The 25798-nt window shown below is 37.1% G+C and overlaps 2 protein-coding genes and 1 long non-coding RNA gene across 6 annotated transcripts; 2 read left to right on the top strand and 1 right to left on the bottom strand.

Annotated features, from left to right (window-relative positions):
* Positions 1–2207: 2207 nt before the first annotated feature.
* LOC102615446 (uncharacterized) lies at positions 2208–7113 on the bottom strand. Of its 4 annotated transcripts, none has more exons than XR_001509003.3 (6): positions 6659–7111; positions 3896–6284; positions 3723–3807; positions 3539–3600; positions 2515–3457; positions 2208–2431 (listed from the first exon to the last, which is right to left on the bottom strand). It is a non-coding gene; the product is annotated as an uncharacterized LOC102615446 (long non-coding RNA). The 4 variants fall into 4 exon arrangements; XR_008051278.1 differs by having other exon boundaries at positions 2515–2777; positions 3374–3457; positions 3723–6284; positions 6659–7105; XR_371637.4 differs by having other exon boundaries at positions 3723–6284; positions 6659–7113.
* Positions 7114–8874: 1761 nt separating this feature from the next.
* On the top strand, positions 8875–9528 carry LOC127899365 (uncharacterized). Its single transcript, XM_052432724.1, has one exon. It carries the CDS (start codon positions 8875–8877, stop codon positions 9526–9528), a length of 654 nt encoding a protein of 217 aa, XP_052288684.1.
* Positions 9529–24138: 14610 nt separating this feature from the next.
* On the top strand, positions 24139–25200 carry LOC127899364 (uncharacterized). Its single transcript, XM_052432723.1, has 2 exons — positions 24139–24805; positions 24905–25200. Exons 1-2 carry the CDS (start codon positions 24139–24141, stop codon positions 25198–25200), a joined length of 963 nt encoding a protein of 320 aa, XP_052288683.1.
* Positions 25201–25798: the final 598 nt, after the last annotated feature.

The raw sequence follows: 25798 nt of genomic DNA, 5'->3' as shown, positions 1-25798 counted from the left end.
GAAAAGACGGGAAAGAATTGGAGCTGTTGATGAAGATCTAAGCTCAGAGGATCACCACGAGGTGGCGCGACAGCAAGAGTATAATTGTAGGCGGCAGGAAGTAGGGATGACAATGGGGAGGGGAGGGGAGGGGACCGATCTCTCCGTATCTATCCTCGATATTTTACGTATGTCCCCGTCCTCTCCCCGTCCCCGTCAGAATTACTTGAAAGAATCTCTATCCCCTCCCCGAATAATAACAGGGGATCCCCGAATAACTAATACATTTTTTTTTCGATTTTGAGTTAATCATATTAAAATAAAAAATTCAAATAAAAGTAAAGTTCAAAATATATCTTACATTAATATCTATTACAAAAGTCACATACATTAAATTAGTAAGTAACGCAGCATGCAAGGGATACAAATTTCTTTTACAAACTATCATGAACAAATTAATAGTTTAATACAAAATTGTTACAAATAAAATCGAATTTAGATTCAAAATTAACTTTTTCAATGGTGGCGTGGACACTTTATAAATGTGGACTATTCCCTTTACAACACAATAATTAAATCGGAGCAAATCAAAAGCAAATATTAGATTAGATTAGATTAGATATTAAAATTGTGATTCGTTGTGGGCAATTATAACATCTATAAATAAATAAAAAATAGATTTTAATTTAAAATATTTAAAGAATATGAAAATTAAAAAGAATGTTTGGCTATTACAATCTACTCGGTCTTTTTAATGTCCTAAATAAAAATTTAGGACTTTAATTAGTTAATTAGGCCTAAAAGTTTAATAATATAAATATTTTGATATTTTTTATTTTTACCAATATTTATAATTTTATAATTTAAATTTTATTATTTATTTACTAGTAATTTTAAAAAATTAAAATGGAGAAATGGGTAGGGGGTGGGGATTCCAGCTCATCCCCGTCCCCTCCCCGAATAAGAAATTGGGTATGAAATTATCCTCATACCCTCCCCGAATGGGGAAAATCCCCAAGGGTACCCGTCCCCGTGGGGACTTTTGCCATCCCTAGCAGGAAGTGTAAAAAAGGAGGAATGAAAAAACAATATTTTATATACATATTCATAGTGTGTAAATATATTTTATTTAATATTATATCTAATTCAGTTATTTACGTTCTTACAGTAACTTAATAGTAAAATTTATAAGATATATACAACTGCTTTTAAAACTTACCGTACTTTTAGAAATAAATTTTACAGCATAATTAACAATAATTATTTTAAAAGGTACAACATTACTAAAATGGCCCTGAGTTAAAATAAAAATTAAGCTAAATTATTAAAAAAAAATAGAATAATTAGAACAAACAATTTTAGGTAGCCCACAAAACAAAAAAATAGACACATTACAATCTCATATATTCTTAAATATCAAGAGCATGAAAATTTAAATGTTTTAGCTACAAGGACAGATATCCTATATAATAATATAATATTATACATAATATCCCTTCTATTTTCAGAAGCTCCACTTGACTAGCACAACCCCAATGATATCTAGTTTGCGGTTGTATAAGCGGCGGCCATAGATGAGATTATTAGGCCGACTCCACACGAACCCTCCATGATCCCAGTGCTCCACGCAAATGTATGGGCATGAAACCCTCGAGTGTAGGCGTGCATGAAAACAGAAAAAGCAAAAGCAGAATTATCTGAAATGGCTAAAATTCTTAGTTACACGTAAATTTTGTAGACGAACGTGCATATATGCAATCATGCAGGATGGCAAATGGCCAAAGAGGGTAGCAAGGGATCCCCATCCCACTGGAGATCCTCGCTACACATCCCTGAATTCAGAGGTTGAAATGGTCATTCGATCAACTAGCTGGTCTACACATGGTCACTTCCTCTGCATGTGTTCTCATCAGGCTTATCATTAAATGAAACTGATGAAAATTAGCAGCTACATACAAGAAAATAACTATTTCATACGTCGAATGATAAGCTCAGATCAACTAATGCATGCAAATTTAGTGACTATTTTTCTGTGGACTATTTTATCAATCAATATACAAGCGTGTATTATCTAAAGCACAAACTTGTTATGTCAATCTAGCATGAGATTCCAGCAACTTTTAATGACTTCGAAATAACTGAGGCAACCTGCTCATACTGTTGATTCTGAACCACGTGAGAAAACCATGCACTTATTAGGTGCCACAAGAGGGCAAAAACAGAACACATTTAACCGTTCATTCCTAGCTTTATTTTGCTCATAGAGGCAATAAATAATTCGACCAATGCCAAGAGATGATTAAATAACTGATTGTGTGAAAACTTTGGTGTTCTTTCTTTTTCTCAGAAATTGACAACGTTTTCTTTTCCAAGAGTGCAGCCATAAAACTCCATGTCCCCTATGGGTTCCAATTGCTGTCTTCATTTCCAGAACAACTTTCTCATTCCATGCCTACTAGGAAAGAAATTTAAATATTATTTACTGGCAGTGTTTAACTCATGGCATGAACAACAGAAAAAATAATTCATCTTTACCTCCAAATCTTCAACCACATTCTTTTGGTTTTTTCCCTTCAATGCAAGACCCAGCTCTTTTTTCACTGGAACAATCACCAATGTCCAGAAAAAAGTTGCAAGCTATCACGTTACTTATGCCCAAATGAAAACGAAGTGTCAAGAACTCTATGTTTATACAATAACTAGCAGCAACAATGAGTGTAATTAGCATAAAGAATACAATTCCCTAGGTTCTGAAAATCTCTCCTGAGCAACAAGAGCGACACCACTCTTCTCCTGTTCTGTGACAGAAATAGAAATTCAATTAGTTCGCACACCAATGTTTAAAAAGCAAAAAATCAATGGTGCTGTCCCAGTATGCTCCAAGAGGAATAAAAAAAGAACACCACACTACTATAATGTATTAGCCATTGTGATACAAAACAATTTTGTTTTGTATCACACTTGTCAGTGCCCAGCCCCACAGAGTTGAGGAGACTTTAGAAGAGTCCTTCTACTTAGGAAATTATCATGAATAGCAACAAGAATTAGAGGCAACAAAATGTAGACAGCACATACCCACAGAACAAATGACAATATTAGCAGTCATGAACTACTAACTATTCATGACGTACAAAGCCTGATAATTAATTGTAAATTTCATTTTTTTTCCTTAGTCTGTCTATAATATGGCAGAAAAGGAGAAGTGTACAAGCAAATACCTATGGACCCATAAAAAGGAAAGAAAACTTATTGCATAAAATTGGGCAGTAGACAACCACAAAAATGACTCAGGTGAATATAAAGATTTATGCTGAAATTTTTGGAATTCCTTAACATGTAGATATGTAGATAGTGACAGCAGCAAGAACATGTAGTCCACACAAATAATACCAACCAAAATAAAATATAAACAAGCACTGCATTCCTTAAAAAGTTGTACAATATCATGTAGCCCATCCACTGCTGATAATTCCAATGCCTGTGGACCAAAAAAAAAAAAAGTGGAACTAAAAATCTAAACGCCCCATTGCAAAATCCGAAGCCATTATAACTCGCTAACCTCTTGGACACTAATGCCGATTCCAACACCAGCCACTTGAATCATTGAAACATCATTCGTGCCTGTTAAGCATTGCAATAGAATTTCTCAGCCATAACCACCAATAAGTGAGTTGAAAATTTCTAAAAATTTCACAGAGACCATAATGGTTTTAAGAAAATGAAGTTAATGGTAGTTACCATACCAAAATGTAGGTGCCATGTCAGCTGTTTGCCGTGGTGCTACTCGGCAACACAGTACCACAGAACAGTTCCATCTAAATGGAAAAGCTACAACTCGAGATGATAAAACTGGGTCAGGGTATGGGACATCATGGAGAATCAGAAATAAATTGTAAGGATGGTTGACAATTCTCACTTGTGTTATATCATCTCCAGAATTTCTTTCAGAGTTGTGTAATAACCAAATACAGTCATTAGCTCCTCTGAAATTGCAATGGCATCTCCTAAATTTTTCTAAAATACTCCACACTATTAATTATAACTTATGTCATCTTCCTTGTTGGGAGACAAATTGCCAGTAGAAACAACAGTTTCTTGCTTGCCACCAGTCAAAGCCCATGGTTTAATAGCTTCAGGCACCCCTTGTAGTTTATCTTCAATTCTAGAGGTGCCCAGTATGCACAGATCATTTTCAACACTGCTAGCAACCTTGCAAAAAGTGAAGCAGCCTCAAAGCAAGATTGCACTGAACAAATTCTGAAGCACTCGTTCTCGCATGCCAACAAGCGTTCTCAAACCCAGAGAGGAGTAACCACGAAGATAGCTTTCAGTTCCCCTTATTATGTTCATATTCAAAGCTTTACTATCACACTTAACATAGACTGTCAGAACCTTTTGCATAGAGTGTCAAAGTCCTGTCAGGGAACCCCAAAATAACTGATATCCTCTTCTTGTCGCTGTCAAACTTATGCATATGCAAGACAAGAAACTTGCCCTACCAATACGAGGCAATGAAACAAAATACAACAAGACCCATATATTGAGTAAATTTTAGAAACCAAAAAACAGAAAGAGTAAAATAGTATCATAAAAGTAGAACCACTGATATCCAGACCTAAGTTGGTAGCATAAAAGTAGAACCACTAATATCCAGACTTAAGCTTGCAGTTACCAACTTCCACCAACAAAAAAGGATCTTTGTTTATCAGTACAACTAAGGACAAACAGAAAAAGTAGATCCTGGAATGATCCCACCCCACCAGGAACTCCAACATCTCCCCCCTCCCAACAACCCCTTCACAAAAACAAGAAAAGAAAGGGAAATATCTCATTTTGATATCAGAGGCATTTCATTTACAAGGAAAAGATTTTTGTTTTCAGCCATGACTTTCGTCTCCAAGATGAAAGTACCAGTTAACTTCAAACAATTACAGAATATCATACGTAGATTATTGTTTTGTTTGTTAAAATGAGTCTTTTTCTTCATAGGTTATTGTTTTATCTTTTAAAGTGAGTCTATTCCCTTTTTAATGCCAACCTTGAAACAACAGCAATGATTGCTGCAACCGTCTACTGAGGTATTTAGTTTAAGATCACTGCTACGCAATATTTCAATTTAGCTGTTGTGGTCATCAAGCAAGTAGGTTCACTCATGATGTCATAGCAATTATATAAGAATAGCAACAAAGGAAAGAAAAGCACATGAAGCTACCTTTGCCTTTCACCCTGAATATCAGTAACCAAATAACCAGAAATTTGTTCTATTAGCAGAAAACCATATGCTGCAGCAGCAACATAAGCCAATGCTTGTTCATCTGACACTCCCCTTGGTAATCTATTAATTTAACTGTAGGATCGAACGTGTCGACAACAAGAGGCACAATAGTATTGCAAAAGCAAGTAAAAGGATGGAGAGCATAATGTGAAAAATTATTTTATAGAAATTTTGGGTACAAATTATGTTACGAAAATTAGAATTCAGTATAATATATAATCATTGACAACATTCTTACATCTCAAGATAAGCAGGATAATGAATTCAGATAACCATTGATTAAAAATGAGAAAAACCGAACCAGAGTAAAAGACAATGTTCACTCCCTTTAGTGCTAAAATCCAAAAGCATTAATAATTCTTATCCATTTGAACATGTTCATTCACCACCTACAAGTTCGAGCTCCATACCACCATTGAACAAAAAGTTTCTTTCGCTAGCCAAAATATCAAAGCTGACCAGCTATTATTTAAATACAGTGTTTCTTTGGGAGTTAGCCTAGCATCCATTGTGCAGGCGACAAGTTGTGTCTTCAACGTATATCTAACAGGATTCTGATCTCCTCAAGAATTCAATGATTTTAAACCCATATTTCTTGCCAGATATCCGACTTATTCTGCAGTCGCTTCGGCAGCATAACAAGAGTTCTGGCAAACATCTGGAAAAAGCCCTAATCTTTTTATTTCCTTCAGAATCCGTCACAATAACAAAGGTGCTATTGCACATCAGCTTTAAGTAGACAGTCAGCAATTTGCTCAACACTATAGCCAGGAAAATGAGAAGATCCCATAAATCTCTTTCCATCTTCCACTATTATTCCCCTAACAAAGTCCATGGGCCTGGAACTCCTTCCCATTTCATCATCCCTCCGACCGTGGAATGAATGAAATTCCTGAACCCTAAAGCATTTGGAGCAGAAACATTTTGTTTTGTACCCAAATTGCCAAAGCTCGGGGCAGACAATTTTGACCCTCTCCTCATGCAACATTTCATGAAGACCAAAAATGACGTTTCCCATTCTCTAAATAACCTATAGAGTTAAAAAGAAAATGAACTGAATTATATCCAACAACTATAATAAAAGATCAACATCTGCCCAACCAAATTCGAAGGGGCATTCAACAGATACTACACAAACATTTCAATTTTTCATGTTTTCCAGGGTTCAAAAATTTTATAGATGAAATCTAAGGGGGTAAATACATCAAATTTAATCGATTGAGAAATAAAAGTGGGTAAAAATGAAATTGGAATTTAAAAAAAGAAAATAAATCTAATCAAAACCTGCGTGGGTCTGGGTCTGGTTGTATTCTTAATAGTAACCAAATAATGAAAAATTCCGGCATTGCAGCAGCTATAGAAATAATTATAGAAAAAAATTGTTAAAAAGAGAAAAAAAAATACCTGAAACATGAGCTGATAGTGGGCGATTGAGTGCGCCACTGAATCGTAGTAGAGAAGTAGCTCTGCGAATTGGAAAAAGATTGCGCATTTCTAATGCTTGATGATTCCGGCCAGCGGCGAAGGCAAGGCACGGCGGCGGTGGAGCATTGGCTCAGCTGTGCTGGCGTGCGTTTGGAGAAGAGGAGGAAAGCTGGGTTTTCGACTGGTGGCCCGGCACCTGTTTTGAAAACAAGGAGGCAAGAGATTTTTTAATGGGGAAAATTTTTAATTAACTAAACATTCCCTCTTCATAATTTTTAGTATTTAATTGGTTTGATTATTTTTATACTAAAAAATGAATGTTTGTGATATTCTTAGCTACTTCTCATATTAACAAATAACAATTAATAATTTAAAAAAAAAACATGTGTCTTCCTTCACGAAAGTTCTCTCTCTCTCTTAGAGAGGCTTGAATGGAAGGTTGGAGGAGTCTTATGCTGTGTTTACTTTACTTGTTGGAGTGGGAGTGAGGAGTGTGGATTCCTCCACTTCATCATTTATTTCTTCTAAATGGGAAGGGAGTGGGAATCCCATTCCGTGAGCCCCACTTATTTTTGGAGTTGGGAGTGGGAGTGGGACTCTCATTGGGGGAGGTGGGAGTGGGAATCCACTCCCACCTCTCCCTTTTTTACCCTTTTATTTTTTTAATTTAATTTAATTTAATATTTTATAATTAATAAAATAAAATAAATATTATTATATTTATTTGAATAATAATATTATATTTAACTAAATAATAATTTGCATTGATTCTAAGTTAAAATTATTTTAAAATAATATTATTATATTAATAGAGAATTAATAAATATAATATTATTATATTTATTTTAAAAATAATAGTACTATATTTATTTAATATTAATAATAATAAATAGTTTATTCTAAGAAAATATTAATTTTGTACTAAATAATATTATATTATTATTTTATATAATAATAAATTTAATATAATTATATTAAATAAAATAAAATAAGGTTTCATTTTGTATTAAAATTAATAATTTATTGTTCATAATTAAGAATATTAATAATTATAATAAATTTACAAATATAATAAAATAAATATTATTCATTAAATATATTTTTTATTAGTTTTGTAATTAAAAACTATAATTCTTTAAATAAGGATAAAATTGTAATTTGAAACTATTTACTCTCAATCCAAGACAAAGTAAACACATAAATTAGATTCTGATCTCTATTCCATGCTTCAATTCCAGTGTAAGTAAACAACCTACTCACACTCCCACTCCACACTCCCAATCCTAGGATTCTCACTCTTCAGGATTCCCAATCCAATCCAAAAAGTAAACGCTACCTTAATGATTCAGGTGGTCACTCCAAGGTGAGGGCTTTTTCTTTCTAGTTGGATTAGGAGTGTGGAGTGAGAGTGGGAGTGGGATTATGGTGTTTACTTAGACTAAATGAAAGTATGGATTGTCAATCAGAATCCTAATTATTTGTTTACTTTGTCTTGGATTGAGAGTAAATTGTTTTAAATTACAATTTTATCCTTATGTACAGAATTATTATTTGTAATTAAAAAATTAATAAAAAATATATTTAGAAAATAAAATAAATATTTTATTATATTTATAAATTAATAATAATTACTAATATTCTTAATTATGTAAATCATAATTTTTTATTAATTTAAATTTAAATTTAAATTATGTGAATAAAAATTATTAATAATAGCAACACAAATGAAATGTTATTATTGATAATATAGTACAAAATTAATATTTTTTTAGAATAAAATATTTATTATTATTAATAATTAAATAAATAATTAATATTTATTAAAATTAATGTTTAATATTATTAATTTAAATATAATATTTATTTATTTTAATTTTATTAAATTTAATAAAATAAATATGAGATAATTATTATTTTTAATAAATATAATATTATTTATTTTATTAAATATTATTTATTTATTTTTATAAGGATAAAATGGGAAGAGGGGGGAGTGGATTCCCACTCCCACCTCCCCCCATGGGAGTGGAAATCCCACTCCCCACTCCTAAATTGAGTGGGACCCACGGATTCTCACTCTCACTCCCCCCCTTTTTAAGGTAAGTAAACACTGGAGTGGGAGGAATTCACACTCCACACTCCCACTCTAGAAAGTAAACACTACCTTAGGGTATTCTCTTGAAACATTAACTACCATGGATACGGATGAATTAATTCGCAAATGCAAAGCTATAACCATACGCGAGGAAGATAAATCTAGGGTGACACTGGAAGCAAGTATGAAAGCGAAAAAGGAAAAAGCATTGGCAAACTGCTTAGTGGGCAAAGTTCTTCTTACGAGAGTAGTCAACAAAGAAGGAATGAAGATAGCTTTACAGCAAGTTTGGAGAACCTTTAAAGAGGTGGAAATCGAGAGTTTAGGAAACAATATATTCATGTTCAAATTTGCAGAGGAAGCGGATAAGAAAAGAGTCTTAACAGGGGGCCCTTGGCACTTTGATAGGGCATTGATTGTTCTTACTGAACCAAGGGGAATTGGGGAGGTCATAAAACAATCATTTACACATATATCCTTTTGGATTCAGATTCGAAATGTCCCGCTTGCATGTATGGAAAAAGAGTTTCTCCACGAGCTGGGAGGAAAGATTGGGCTAGTGGAGGAGGTTGAAACAGATGAAAATGGGGACTGCATTGGGGAATTTGCAAGAATCGGAGTTTCTATTAACATAACACAGCCATTGGAGAAAATCTTATTCCTCAAACAAGAAAGAGAAACAGACATCCCAATGCCAGTGGTCTATGAACGTCTGCCCGACTTCTGCTTTTGGTACGGAATAATTGGGCACTAATACAAAGAGTGTAGTAGATACCATGGCCAACAAAAAGAGGAGTTACCATTTGGTGGCTAGATGAAAGCAATTATGCTAGGGGGACGCTCAAAGAGTAATCAAAGCAAGGGGAAGTGGAATTATGAGGGGGTAGATCGGAAGAGAAATATGTAAACTCAGAGCATCAAGGCTCCTCCCAACAGCAACCACAGAACCAGAATAACTCGGTTGAAGTAAACGGGTTAAAACCCCTGGAGGAAGAAACAAGTCAAACCAAGGAACTTGCAAGGAATAGTGAGGTGGAAGGGGTAGTTGAGCAATATTTAATGAGGGCAGTGATAGAACCGATGGATAAGAAGCAGATGGGTGGCAAAAAGCACGATGGGGCTACTGGCAATGCAACAAAGCCTAGAAAATTGAAAACAAAGGCGGGAAATGAAAAGGAAAAAGAGAGGGAAAAATTGGAGGCAAACCAAAAGGAAAATGAGGAAGCTAAAAATTGATGATGGGCCGAGAATCTCTGAAATACAGCCCAACAAAAAGAGATGGAAGAGGCAAGCTAGAGAGCCAAGAGAGGGAGGAGTCAGAGTTGGGCTAGGGGCTCAAAAAAGGCTATTTGGTGAGACAATTGAGCAAAGCCCAAAAAAGAAAGCAAAGCTTAATAGCCCGACCAAAAAACAGGCACATCCCTCACCAACAGCAAGAATCAAATTGAGCGGGGAATTGTTGGGGGTGGAAGAGATGGAAGTTGTTGATTCAAACACAGCAGAGATATCGGTGGAGGCTGGAAGCCAGCCCCGCCGGAAACTATGAAGATACTCAGTTGGAACGTTCGGGGTTTGGGGAATCCCCGAGCGTTTCTAGCCTTAAAAAAATCCTTCGTTTGTATGGTTCTCAGCTGGTTTTCTTATGTGAAACAAAGCTGACAACCATGCAAATGAACACGGTTGGGAACAAGCTAAATTTTGAAAACTGTTTTGCTGTGAATTGTAGTGGACAAAGTGGGGGGATAGCAATGCTTTGGAACCTGGAAACTTGCTTGCAAATTAAGTCTTTCAGTAAGCATCACATCGATGCTGAAATTCAAATGACAAATGGGAAGCAAATGAGGTGCACAAGAGTGTATGGGCATCCAGAAGCAAACCAGAAAAAGCACACATGGACGCTCCTAAGACGGTTGGCTGGCTTATCTTCTAGCCTTTGGTTGTGCTTTGGCGATTACAATGAAATCTTGCATCCGAGTGAAAAAAATGGAGGTAATTACAGAAACTTGAACTCAATTAATGAATTTAGAGAAGCCTTGAGGGATTGTGAGCTAATGGATGTGGGCTATACGGGATACCCGTTCACTTGGAGTAATAGGAGATCTAGGCCAGGATTTGTGGAGGAACGGCTGGACAGATTTGCTTGTAACAAAGCTTGGAGTGACATTTTTGTAGATTGCGCAGGAAGTAACCTGGACACATGGTCATCATATCATTGCCCAGTGTTAGTGGTAGTTCAGGAAAGGGATAAAGGAGTGAATTTTGGTGGGAGACATTCATCACGGATCCACTACGAGGACATGTAGAGCCCGTATGCTGCATCCAAGGATATAATCAAGGAGGAGTGGATCGTGTATGGAACTTGGAGTAGGGACAACCCGATAAAATCTTTCCAGATGATAGTAAAAAATTCGATGGCTCGGCTGCTGGATTGGAGTAAAGGGGAATTTGGGGGGAGAGACAGAAAATTAGCATAGCTAAGGAATCAGCAGCAGGGCTTGAAACATAGAAGAGTTCAATATGTGAATGGAGATGAGATCAAGAGGGTGGAAGGACAAATTCAAAACATTGTCATTGATGATGAAATTTTCTAGAAGCAGCGCTCAAGAGCGGATTGGCTAAAGGAAAGCGACAAGAACACAAAATTTTTTCATCATAAGGCCTCATCTAGAAAGAAGAAGAATAGAATATATGGGATTGAAACTGATGCAGGGAAATGGGTTGCGAAGGCCAAAGAAGTGGAGCATGAGTTCTGTAACTATTTCACAAAACTCTTTACAACCTCCAAGCCAAGTCATGATCAGATGGCAGCAGCACTTATAGGAATCAGCCCGAGAATCACTGAAGACATGAATGAGCTACTAGAGAAGCCGTTTATAGCAGAGGAAGTGGTTGAAGCCTTAAATCAGATGTGTCCAACCAAGGCTCTGGGACCAGATGGCCTGCCAGCAGTGTTCTATCAAAAACATTGGCATCAAGTTAAAGAGGGAGTTACCACCACTTGCCTTCACATCCTAAATAAGCAAGGTACAATAACTGATCTCAACCACACCTACATTGCTTTAGTGCCAAAATTGGGAAGCCTAGAAAAGTTACAGACTTTAAGCCTATTAGCCTTTGTAACGTTATCTATAGAATTGTGGCTAAGTCAATTGCTAATAGGTTTAAACAAATCCTGCACAAAATAATCTCCCCAATGCAAAGTGCTTTCATTCCCAATAGGTTGATTACAGACAATATCATAGTTGGCTATGAATGCCTTCATAAAATTAGGCACTGCAAAGGAAAAAGAAATGGCTTGGTAGCCTTGAAACTTGATGTTAGCAAAGCTTATGACAGATTAGAATGGAGCTTCCTTGAGCAAACCATGAAATGCCTAGGCTTCTCCCAAAAATGGATTAACTTGATCATGAGATGTATAAGTTTTGTCTCGTTTTCTATAATCATAAATGGTTCTGTTAGAGGGTTAATCAAACCTCAAAGAGGCATAAGGCAAGGTTGCACTCTATCCTCATACTTGTTTATCACATGTGCAGAGGCATTCTCCTCATTGTTGTTGCAGGCAGAACAACAAAAGCGTATCCGTGGGCTGTCATTTGGTAGAGACTTGAGGATTTCCCACCTTTTATTTGTCGATGACAACCTCATATTCAGTAAAGCCTCAACTGCCGATTGCCAAAACTTGAAAAAGATCCTTGATTGTTACTCTACAACATCTGGACAAATTTTTAATTTTGAGAAATCTTCTCTATTCCTAAGCGGCAACATCCAGAGTGATCAAGCTACTGCAATTGGGAACATCTTTCGGCTCAACATCGTTTCAAGGCACGAGAAGTACCTAGGCCTGCCATCTAGGGGTGGGCATTTTACCCGACCCGATAAATTTCGGGTTCGGGTCGGGATCGAAACCCGATCGGTTTGAAATTTACAAACCCGATCGGGTTGTGATCGGTTCGGGTCAAACCCGACCCGATCCGAATACCCGATCGGGTTCTTAAAAAAAAAAAAAAGCGTACTGACCCGAATTGACCTGATTTCAACCGACCTGAACTGACCCGAACTGACCCGAACTGACCCGAATTGACCCAAACTGACCCGAACTGACCCGATTTCAACCGACCCGAATTGACCCGAACTAACCCAAATTGACTCGAACTCAATTCTACCCATTTTAAATCCAACCCGATCCAACCCGAACATAACCCGAATTAATGACCCGACCCGAACCGACCCGAATATAGTTCGGGTCGGTTCGGGTCGGGTCATTAATTCGGGTTATGTTCGGATTGTTCCTTGTCTAACCCGAACAACCCGAAACCCGATCGGGTTGACCCGAACCCGACCCGAACCCGATTTTGCCCACCCCTACTGCCATCTATGATTGGGAGAAAGAGAAGCAGCTTTTTCAACGACATTAAGCTAAGACTTTACAACCATATCTCAAGTTGGCAGCATAAGCTCTTCTCATGCGGGGGCAAAGAAATTTTGATCAAAGCTGCGGCGCAAGCCATTCCAGCCTACGCAATGAGTGTCTTCAAGATTCCTATGGGCGTGTGTAATGATATTCAGCGAGTAGTTGCTAACTTTTGGTGGGGATCAAAGAGTGATAGAAGGAATATTCATTGGTCGAAGTGGGAAAAGCTGAGTCAAGCTAAATGGAAGGGAGGAATGGGGTTTCGAGATTTTTCCAGCTTCAACCAGGCGTTAGTAGCAAAACAAGGTTGGCGGATTTTGAAATTTCCAGATTCTTTAGTGGCGAGAGTCCTGAAGACCAGGTATTTCTAGAATAAAGACTTCCTGAATGCAAAGCTTGGCTCCAACCCTTCCTTCATTTGGAGAAGCATTTTGTGGGGGCGGCAGATTATACATGCTGGTTTTAGGTGGAGGATTGGAAATGGACAGCAGATTGAGATCCATAAGTCCAATTGGATCCCCAAGTCGCTAACCTTTAAACCTGTGTTCAAGCCAAATATGCCAACTGATGCACTGGTTTCTGAATTGATAAACGAGGAGAATCGTTGGGATGAGAAGCTAATATATAGCCATTTTGATAGGTTGGATGTTGATAGCATAGTCAGAATTCCTTTGCTGAGAAGGCCACGGGAAGATGAAATCATTTGGCACTATGAGAAGAAAAGGCAGTACACTGTAAAGAGTGGGTATCAAACAACACTCAAGTTGAAGTTTCCAGCCATGCCATCAAGTTCAGAGGCTATGAAAAATCAATGGAATATAATCTGGAACCTAGCCTTGCCAGAGAAGATCAAAATTTTCGTATGGAGGGCTACTAAGAATCTCCTCCCATCGGCTGAGAACTTGTGGAAGAGAAAAATAATTCAGGAGCCCACCTGCCAGGCGTGCAAAACAGGGCTAGAGAATGTCCTTCATGTGTTAGTGGATTGTAAGGTTGCCAAGAAAATTTGGAGGCTTACTCACATGGAAGATGATATTAGAGGAAGGGCTGGGCAAGACATTCTGACTATGATGCATGACATGAACAGAAGAAGAGGAAAAGCTGACTTAGAAATGATGGTAACAATTTTTTGGGTGATGATAACTCTATGAAATGAGAGTTATCATAACACTTTTAGACTTAAATCAATATTATTTAGAGCAAATGTTGTGTTTTCATTGCATTTTTGTTACATTTTGCATAAATATTCATTTTAGTTTAGTCTTAATAAGTTTTGCTCAATTTAAAGTAATTCGTGCTTAAATTGTGTGCATAATTGTAGGTTTCCAGAAGCTTAGAATTCATGGAAGGAATGCTGATGCAATAAGCTTGCAAAAATAATGAAAGAACATGACTAAAAAAGAATTGAAACAAATCTGGAACAGTGCAATTGCTGTAGCCGTTATTGTAGCAACCATTGCTGTAGCCGTTGCTGTAGCAATCCTGGAACAATTCAGCGCGGGATACTTGCAGAATTGCGATCTGTAGTTTCCTAATCTGACTTATGCACGCCCTAGGCTTTCGTTTACCCTAATTTTTAGTTATAAAATAAGCACACATCATAAGGAATGGGAGGAGCCGTCACCTAAAAAGAAAAACACAAAGAAACAAAAGAAAAACAAGATTCAAGAGAGAGATTGAAGGCTACACATTTGATAGTATTTATTTTTATTCATTATTTCGGTTGATTACCCATTTAATGATACAAGTTAGGAGAGAGCCGCAAAATGACCTATCTTAGTGGAACATATCAGAGCAATACTTGGTTTTAGATTGAGTTTAACTTATTCTAAAAGGGTCATGCTTAATCTAAAATTAGTGATGAACTAGACATAGGAATTCACCTTGTAGGGTAAATAGAACCTAAGCGTGTAATGCTATATCTTATGTTGGCATAACAACTGATCACTGTTAGGTTGCATATAGATATAAGATATCCAACATGCGACGGCTGAAGATACATAAGGATTCTGCCCAGTGCTGTAGCAAATACTGCCGTAACCGAGCCAACCATTAGAAAATAGTCAAGACCATTAAGAGAGTTTATTCACTCAACCACTCTATATTCCCATTGATTTTATCTTTGAGTTTGACGTGATAATTTACTTTGTTGCATTTTATTTATTGGGTTTTTATTTTAATTAGTATAATAGTTTCATTAATTGTTTATTTTATTTTAGCACAAAATCTGCACTGTTAAGATTGCTGTAGCAAATCTGATAACATCAATCCATGTGAAGACGATCTTGAATACTCATCATTTTATTACTTGTTGTGTACACTTGCACATTGACACCAATAGCATTAGTATTTATACACCAACAGGTGACATGGAATGCAAGAAACAAGATGCTATTCCAAGGGAAAAGAGAAAACCCCAGGTGCTTATTGCCAAAGCTGAAGCCGTAACTAAAGCCTACACAAGAGTTAAACAACCAAGTGATGCACGCAAGGAAAATCAACAGTTGATGCTTACTCAGACGTGGAGTCCTCCCCAAAATGGATATGCCAAAGTTAATGCGGATGCAGCTACCAACTTAAAATCAAACCTTGTAGGACTGGGAGCTATTATTAGAGATGAGAACGGGAAGGTAATAACAGCTGCAATTAAAGTCTCAAAATTCTTTGGAGATGTTTCTTTTGCTGAGGCAGAAGCCATAAAATGGGGCATGCAGATTGCTAGAGATGCACATGTACGCGCTTTGATTGTGGAATCAGACCCACAAGGAGTGGTTAGCTTAGTAAACAACATGCATGGTAGCAGAACTGAGATTTATTGGGTATATTCAGAAATCCAAAGCTTAATGAAACAATTTGAACAAGTTAACATCAAGTATACCCATAGATTTTGCAATGCCATTGCCCATTCTCTAACTAAACTGGCTTTAGAAAAATGCAAAACTGTTGTATGGATGGGTTCATACCTCACATTTGATGTACCTTTTTTCTTCCTTAAATTAATAGAATCTTTTTTTAAAAAAAACAATTAATAATTTTTGGCTCTTCTCACATCTCTTTCATTTTTCTTCTTGTTCATTATCTCATATTATTTGCATCTCCCGTAAATTACTCTCTCTCCATTTGTTTTTGTTCATTAATTTATTCGCTCGCTTTCTCTCAACAATAATCGCACTCGCGTGTTGAAACTTTCAAGTTAAAATTGATTTTTTTTTTCTGGATCTAATATGAAGTTTACACATTTTTTTTCTTGCTAATTTCCACTTGACGTTACATGTTTTTGCACACGTCCACTTCCGTCTACATATTGTTATAACTTTGCTGACATCATGAGGGTAAATTTGTCATTTTATCTAAACATACAAAAACGACGTCGTTTACGCACTAGTAATCTAAGACCTGGCTTCAAATTAGATTCAGATTTAATCTAAAAATCCGATCAAACTGCACAATTAAAAAACTAAAATTAAAATTAAAATATAACTACAAATAATATTTACCGTTTAAGTTACGTATATTTTAGTTTATTTATGAAAATAATTTAATTTGTTTTGCAATCTTTTTTTTTGTCATTTAAATAGGGTAAAATTGTCATTTTAGTAATATTCTGTTAATTTCTTTAACATAATTAAGACGGCAGTAAACAGCTAAAACACTTTGTAACTTTAGGTAGAAATTAGCCCAAAAAAAAAAAACATTTGTATATTTTTTACAAATCCTGAAAAATCATGTGGTTGGTGAAATAATTGTCCTTTATTTTTATAATTAATTTATATTCCATTTAACCATTATCACATTTGTTTATAGCTTGAGAAAACACCTAATTAGTTTCCTAAGTTGCAGAGGTTGTTTCCTAAGTTAAATCGCACAAAATTAAATTAGTTTTACGTCTATCAAATTCAAATGGGAGTATCATCGATAAATAATAACAAAGGATGTATGCTCAAAAGTCAAAATTGTTGATTTATTATGATGTATACCAATTGATTATGTATGTCACGGGGATATGTCTCTATACAATCCTCCAACATTGACAAACTTAAAATATTTTTTTTTTTAAACGGACAAACTTAAAATATTTAAGACAACAAGAACAATTCCAAAGTTCATAATGCAAAATTTGTTATGAGCTTTCGTAATACTATCATCTATTTTTATTTTTACTATTCAACGAACAAGGAGAGTAGTATTAGAAAAGGCAACGCCTTTGAACTTTTTTTTTTTTTTTTTGAATTTTGAAAGGAAAGAGAAACATTTATTAGATAAGCTTAGAAAATACAGACATTATATGATAAGGACAAACTTCCTTCCGGACACAATTTTCACTACTATCTAAAATTATTCTAGCTAGAGCATGAACAATGGCATTACAATCTCTTAGAAGTTGCTGAATTTCAACCAAGATGTTCATTAATTCTCTGCATCTTTTGCTGAATTTCAGCAAGATTCCAACAAATTTCAGTTCGATGCATGTTTGACTTTGACTGAAGAGTGAGGGGCCGCATAGCCAGAAAGTCGAGGTCGGATGACACCTGTTATTATTGTGGCTAATGAGGGGGGTGGAGGCTTTGTGGAGGGTGGTGTTGATGAAAGGAAACACCTTTGTATTGGAGAGAGAAATGTGTCATCTTTCTAAAAGGGAATAGATTTTTGAAACATAGTATTCGAGTAGGTCATCATAAGGCCGAGAAAATTATAAGTTATCATTTTGATTTGATCGAGTGAAGTTAGCTAGTTAGGGCCAACTGATAGGTCCCAATCAAAGTTAGCTAATCAACCACAAGAGTTTTCTGCTTATGGCGAGAAAACAAAGACCAAGACAAATTGATTTCGTTCTGATTGCCTTTTTATTTTTGATGGAGCCTTTATTTATAATACTAACATGACAAACTCAGCCTACAATCACGGCTGTAATCAAGCTGAAATAACACCCTTGCTACTTTTACGAAACACAAAACTAAACAACAACTACTAAGGATTCGATCTTTACTAAGGATTCGATCTTATCTGTTATTCCTGCACGATTGTTGAAGCTATCAAATCCCTTGATTCTTGCTCTAACAACTTTGGTGCATTATTCCCACGTGAACCCATGCATGCATGAACCATGAGAGGCTAAACCGAAAATCTTCACGTCACGTACTTGGGATTTGGCTTATGCCCTCTGCTGGACTTGCATAGCTCTAGTGGCTGTGGCTGCTTCTTATCATTACCCTTTTCCTGAAAAGTTCCCTTGTCCTCAAGGGTCATGTGAGGAAATTGTCGTTGCAAAAACTCTGTATCTTCCCACGTTGCATCTTTGACTGGCAACCTCTTCCATTGAACTAATTGTTGTTCCACCACTTTGCCACATATTCTCAACCAACGGGTATCAAGAATAGCAAGAGGTTCCAGGACTATTAGGCCTTCATCATCAACTGAGGGTAAGTCAGTACTGCTACTAAAATCGCTGATAGCTTTCTTCAATAATGAAACATGAAATACTGGATGAATGCGAGAGCTTTCAGGCAGCTGAAGTTTATAAGCAACTAGACCAATTTTGTGTACAATCTTATAAGGCCCGAAATAAGTGCATGCTAATTTTTTATGAGCCCTCTTGAACACCGAGGATTGTTTATAAGGTTGTAACTTTAAAAACACCAAATCACCATTCTGAAATTCCACATCGCGACGCCTCTTGTCAGCCACTTACTTCATTTGATTTGTTGCCATGGCCAAATTATGCTTCAACTGGCATAGCAAGTCATCTCGGGTACACAATGCCTGGTCCACTTCATTCACAGGAGATGACCCAACATGATAGAAAGGTACAGTTGGGGGTGGTCTGTCGTAGAGAGCTTGGAATGGTGTCATGCCCGTAGAGACATGGAAGGTGGTGTTATACCAAAACGCAGCCCAAGGCAAGAATGCGTGCCACTTCTTCGGCCATTAATGCACAAAACACCTCAAATATTGTTCGAGGCAGCGATTAATTACCTTGGTTTGGCCGTCCGTCTGCGAATGGTAGGCAGAACTCATTTTTAATTTAGTGCCGGACAAATTAAAAATTCCTGCCAGAATTTACTGATGAAAATTAGGTCACGATCACTGATTATACTTTTAGGCATGCCATGTAACTTCACCACATGTTCAACGAATTTCTCAGCCACTATCTTAGCAGAAAAAGGGTGGGTTAAGGAAATAAAGTGAGCGAACTTACTTAGTCGATCCACTACGACCAATATGGTATCCTTGCCTTGTGAATATGGTAAGCCTTCGACAAAATCCAAGGAGATATCATCCCAAACCTGGCATGGTATGGGTAGTGGCTGTAGAAGACCAGCTGGCTTGAGAGTTTCAAACTTCACCTGTTGACAGACTTTGCATTTACTCACATATTCCCGTACTGCTTGAAACATTGCTGGCCACTAAAACTGTTGTGAAAGGCACTTGTAGGTTCGCAGGACTCCCGAATGACCACCAATTTTAGTGTCGTGAGCCTCATATAGAAGTGACTCGCGTAAAGTACGTGGAACCACCACTCTTTCCTTAAAGAATAACAGTCTATTACGAACCGTGTATGGCCCCGGAGTTTAGTTTTGAGCCTACCGTCAATATCGTTTGCATATATTCATCACTACTAGTGGCCTCCTTGATTTCGTCCCAAATAGCAATCTGTGATACAAACAAGAGATAAAGAAGTGGACTGTCAGATCGTCGGGATAAGGCATCGGCGGCTTTATTCTCACGCCCTGGTCTGTAAACAATCTCATAATCATACCCCATCAATTTACTCATCCATTTATGCTGCTCGGGTGTAGCCACTTGTTGATCCAAAAAAAATTTAATGCTTTGTTGATCGGTTTTGATGATGAACCGGTGCCCAAGCAAATAAGGTCTCCACCTTCGGACAACCTCCACAATTGCTAACATCTCTTTATTGTAAATAGACCACCCCTTTTTTGAAGTGCTTAAAGCATGGCTCATGTAAGCAATCAGCCTCCCTTGCTGCTGTAGTACCGCCCCAATTCCTTCACCAGACGCGTCAGTTTCCACAATGAAAGTCTCATGAAAATTTGGCATGGCTAATGTTGGGGTACTGCTCATGGCCTTTTTTAATTTCTCAAATGCTTCCTTCGCCTCACTGTTCCATACGAACTGCCCCTTTTTCAACAAGTTTGTGAGCGATTGTGCTATAATCCCATAACCTTGGACAAATTTTCTGTAATATCCCGTGAGCCCAAGAAATCCTCTCAACTCTGTTATATTTTGAGGTCGTGGCCACGAAATCATGGCTACAATTTTGTTCCCGTCGACCTTGACGCCATGGCAAGTTATTATATGGCCCAAGTATTCTAACTCTTGCTGGCCGAAATTACACTTGCTTGCTTTGATAAAAAATCTCTGTTTTTTTTAAATCTCCAGTGCCTGCTAAACATGATCCAGATGTGTGCTCCATCTAGGACTATAGATTAGTATATCATCAAAAAAAACCAGAATGAATTTTCTAAGATATGGACGAAAGATAGAATTCATGATTGCCTGAAAGGTGGATGGGGCATTACACAGCCCGAACGGCATCACCAGGTATTCGTAGTGGCCATTGTGAGTTCGAAACGCCGTTTTGCATATGTCAACTGGATTTACACGTACTTGGTGGTACCCTGCTCGTAAATCTAACTTGGTGAAGTAAGCAGCACCATGGAGCTCATCTAACATGTCTTCAACGGTCGGTATCGGAAAGTGGTCCTTGATTGTAACTTGGTTAAGGGCACGGTAGTCAGTACAAAATCGCCAGCTGCCGTCTTTTTTCTTGACCAACAATACGGGCGAGGAAAAGGGACTGGTGCTTGGCCTTATCAATCCTGAGTTTAACATCTCCTGTACTTGCTTCTCAATCTCTGATTTTTGAAAATATGGATATCGATAGGGTCTCACGTTCACAGGCTCAGTTCCCTCTTTTAATGGAATGTTGTGGTCAATGTCCCGTGAGGGTGGTAGTTGCCTAGGCTCTTGGAATAAATTTGAATATTCAACCAATATTTGTTGCATGCAAATAGGAGTCTTGTCAAAAGAGTCTTCTAATGAAGTGTAAAAGCATATAGCGTAGACTCCTTGCCCCTGTTTAATTTCTTTTGCAACTTCTGTTACTGATGCTGACTGCACAGCGTGGGGATTGATTCCTTGCAAGCGTTGCTTTTTATCCTCCCATTCAAATTCCATAGTCAAGTCTTTCCAATCGCACACAACAGAGCCCAGTGTCTCGAGCCATTGGATCCCCAAGACCATATCCAATCCTGTTATTGGCAGGAAATACACGGTGAGAGAAAAAGGAATATTTTGGATTAATATTTGTACCTTTTCAAACATCCCTTGGCATGTTAATTTCACCCTGTTAGCGACTTGTACAGAAAAAGATGTTGTTGGCTTGATCGGCAATTGCAACAAATTGGCTAAGCGTGAACTGATAAAATTGTGTGTGGACCCGCTGTCAATGAGGATGACAATTGCATACTGCCCAATTTTTGCCATAACGCGCATAGTTTGTGGTGCGACCCATCCGGAAAAAGCACATAAAGTAATTTTAGGGTTTACCGTTTCTGTTGATTCTATGATTGGCTCCTCGACAGTAAATTCTTCATACAAACCCTCTTCCGGTATTGTTTTGCATTCCAGGATTAGTAACTGTGCCTTGGTACACTTGTGGCCGGCGGTGAATTTATCATTACAATTGAAGCACAATCCCTGGGCTCGCCTCCTCTGCATCTCTTCCCATGATAGCCTCTTATAAGGTGTTGTTGGTATGGCTCGATTCGAAGCATATGGGGACCGAATAGGAAGTGATGACCTAATTATTTTCTTCTGTCGTGCTATTTGATCATCCTTTATACGGGCTAGACTAATGGCTTCTTTTAATGTGCGGGGTTTGAACATACGAATGTCTTCCGCAATCTCTGGTTTCAAGCCCCCCATAAATGTTCCCACCAATGCTTTTTGAGACCACCCATGAACTTGGTTCCCAAGCCTTTCGAACTCCTTCTGATATTCACGCAATGATCTCGTCTGTCTGACCCGAGACAAAGCTTCATCAAAATCCTCACACTCTGTCGGTCCAAAACGTGCCCATAGTTCCTCAACGAATATTTTCCATGTAACTGGTCGCTTTTCTTCTTCATAAGCCCTTCGCATCCATTGCCACCACTGATTTGCCTCTCCCTCCAAGTGATATGCAGCCAAGGTTACCTTGTGTTCATCCATAGTTTCCTGATATTCAAAGTACTGAGATACCCTGCTGTACCATTCTGTTGGATCATCGCTGGCAAAACGGGGAAATTCTAGCTTGGTAATCCGTGTTGGACGCATGTGCCGCCCTGCCTCTCTTTCCTCACAAGCAGGTTTTGTAGAGCTTGAATTTTCAGTTGAGTTACGACTGGTGGTGCCCTTGGTTGCATTGTTTGATTCCACGAGTTTGTTTATTGTCTCCTCAAGACGCTGTAACTTGTCATTGATTCCCACCTCCATCTATTCCATTCTGTCCTGCAAGCTTCCAAGATAAGCTTCAATTCGTTCAATGCGTTCCTTGTTAGTCGTCATTGATAGCCTGGCTCTGATACTAAATGATAGGTCCCAATCAAAGTTAGCTAATCAACCACAAGAGTTTTCTGCTTATGGCGAGAAAACAAAGACCAAGATAAATTGATTTCGTTCTGACTGCCTTTTTATTTTTGCTGGAGCCTTTATTTATAATACTAACATAACAAACTCAGCCTACAATCACGGCTGTAATCAAGCTGAAATAACACCCTTGCTACTTTTACGAAACACAAAACTAAACAACAACTACTAAGGATTCGATCTTTACTAAGGATTCGATCTTATCTGCTATTCCTGCACGATTGTTGAAGCTATCAAATCCCTTGATTCTTGCTCTAACAACTTTGGTGCATTATTCCCACGTGAACCCATGCATGCATGAACCATGCAAGGCTAAACCGAAAATCTTCACGTCACGTACTTGGGATTTGGCTTATGCCCTCTGCTGGACTTGCGTAGCTCTAGTGGTTGTGGCTGCTTCTTATCACCTACTTTTGTAGTGAGTTTCGATCTTATCCATTAACAATCTTAACATTTCACTATCATATTTTGGTTTTTAAAGGCCACTAGCCAATGACTATCAAATGTAAGAGAGATTGTAACATTTTTAATCTTTGGTTTGATATTCTGGACAAAACCGGTTTGCTGTTTATGGAGAAAACGGCTAACCGTTTAACTCCAAAGAGCATGTTTTATGGTCTAGAGAAAACGGCTCACCGTTTATGGAGAAAACGGCTAACCGTTTAACTCCAGAGAGCATGTTTTATGGTCTAGAGAAAACGACTCACCGTTTATGGAGAAAACGACTAACTGTTTAACTCCAGAGAGCATGTTTTATGGTCTAGAGAAAACGGCTCATCGGTTATTGAGAAAACGGTTAACCGTTTATGTATAGAGAGCAACGTACTTGACATTCTGGAATAAAACGGCTCACCGTTTATTGAGAAAACGGTTAACCGTTTATTTCCAGAAAGGCGTCAACTAGAAACGGTTGACAAGCTTGAAAATTTCAAGTGTTAATCGTTGCAAATTCAAACCAAAAGAGTTTTTTGAAGAAGTACCATTTCGAATGGTTGCATTCTTTTGAATTAACATCTTCTTCATAAAAGAAATATACATATTTTGGAAATGATTATAAGATTTTGCAGGTTTCATATATGTTCTGGAAATACAATCTTATTTGCTAGAGATTGTATTAAGGATTTGATATATCTTGGGGATAATTTGCCATTAATACTCTATAGCAAACCAAGATTGGAGAGGGCAAATAAAACTTTAAAGGAAAGTGTGCAAACACGTCTCAAATCCTAAGAAATTATTCTTTGTTCTTTGCCTCCATATTCTTATTTTTTATTAACAATCTTTAAGGTTTTATTTGTACAAATGGAGGCTAAGAAGAGTTTGACATCATTTCTGAATCCTAGTGTCCATCTCGATCGTTTTGATGGAACTAATTTCACTTGTTGGAAGGAAAAATTATTCTTTCTCCTTACTGTTCTTAAAGTGGCATATGTTCTTGATCCGAAATTGGAACCATTTCCAGAACCAAGAGAAGATGATACCGAAGTTGCTAAGGCTGCAAGGAAACGTCGTGAAAATGATGAATTGATGTGCCGGGGTCACATACTCAATACGCTTTCTGACAGGTTATATGATCTCTACAATTCTATGACTTCTCCGGTGGATATTTGGAATGCTCTTGAGTACAAATACAAAACAGAGAAAGAAGGTACCGACAAATTCCTTGTATCTAAATATTTTGATTTTATTATGGTAGATACAAAATCCATTCTTGATCAAATACATGAGTTACAAATTATTGTTGCTAAGCTTCGAGAGTTAAAAGTTGAAATTTCTAAATCATTTCAAGTTGGGGCTATTATTGCTAAATTGCCTCAAAGTTGGAATGATTATAAAAAGAAACTCCTTCATAGTAAAGAGAACATAACTTTAGAAGAATTGCAAAAACACTTGGTAATTGAAGAAGAGACTAGGTCTCGCGAATCCAAGGATAAGCATGATTCTACTAAAGTTAATGTTGTTGAAGCTAGTAAATTCTCAAAGAATTTTAAAGTCAAGAATGAAAAGAAATTCAAAAAGTCCAGCACACAAAATTTTTCTGGAAATTGTTTCTTTTGTGGTAAGAAAGGCCATCGCCAAAGTGATTGCAGATTCAAGAAGGAAAAGGAAGAAGTGAATTCCCATAAAGCTAATGTGATTGAAAACAAATCTGAAGAGATTTGTGCTATGGTTTCTAAAATGCAAATTGGCATGATTACCGAAACAAATATGGCTGAAACTAAGTCCTATGATTGGTGGCTTAATTCGGGTGCAACAATTCATGTTTGTAATGATAAGAAATTTTTCTTATCATACAAAGAAGAAACGGAAGGACAAATGGTTCTCATGGGGAACAATAATGCAGCCATAGTAGTAGGAAAATGAGTAGTTGAGATCAACTTCACTTCTGGAAAGAAAGTCACATTGTATAATGTCTTTCATGTACCTTCCGTTAGGAAGAATCTTATTTCTGCTAGTTGTATGTGCAAGCATGGGCTTAAGATTGTGCTTGAGGGTAATACTTGTATTGTGTCAAAGAATGGATTATTTGTTGGGAAAGGGTATTCTTGTGATAGAATGTACAAACTCAGCATTAATAATAATAATATCAACTTAGCTTATATTGTTGAGTCTTATGATGTTTGGCATGCTAGATTAGCACATTTGAACTTTAGATCTTTGAAATACATGTCTAAGCATGGTTTGATTAATTGCAATGATGTTAAAGGTCATAAGTGTGAAATCTGCATCCAAGCTAAATTAACTAAGAAACCTTTTCCTAAAGCTGAACGAAATACTCAAATATTGGATTTAATACATACCGATATTTGTGAGTATAATGGCATGTTAACAAGAGGAGGTAAGAGGTACTTTATCACTTTTATTGATGATTGTTCTAGATAAACTTATGTGTATTTACTTAGAACAAAAAATGAAGCTTTTGATAAATTTAAAATTTTCAAAGCTGAAGTTGAGAACCAAA

This window comes from Citrus sinensis, chromosome 8, assembly GCF_022201045.2.
Source record: "Citrus sinensis cultivar Valencia sweet orange chromosome 8, DVS_A1.0, whole genome shotgun sequence".
Classification (NCBI taxonomy): domain Eukaryota; kingdom Viridiplantae; phylum Streptophyta; class Magnoliopsida; order Sapindales; family Rutaceae; genus Citrus; species Citrus sinensis.
This window is presented reverse-complemented; position numbering and strand designations above follow the sequence as displayed.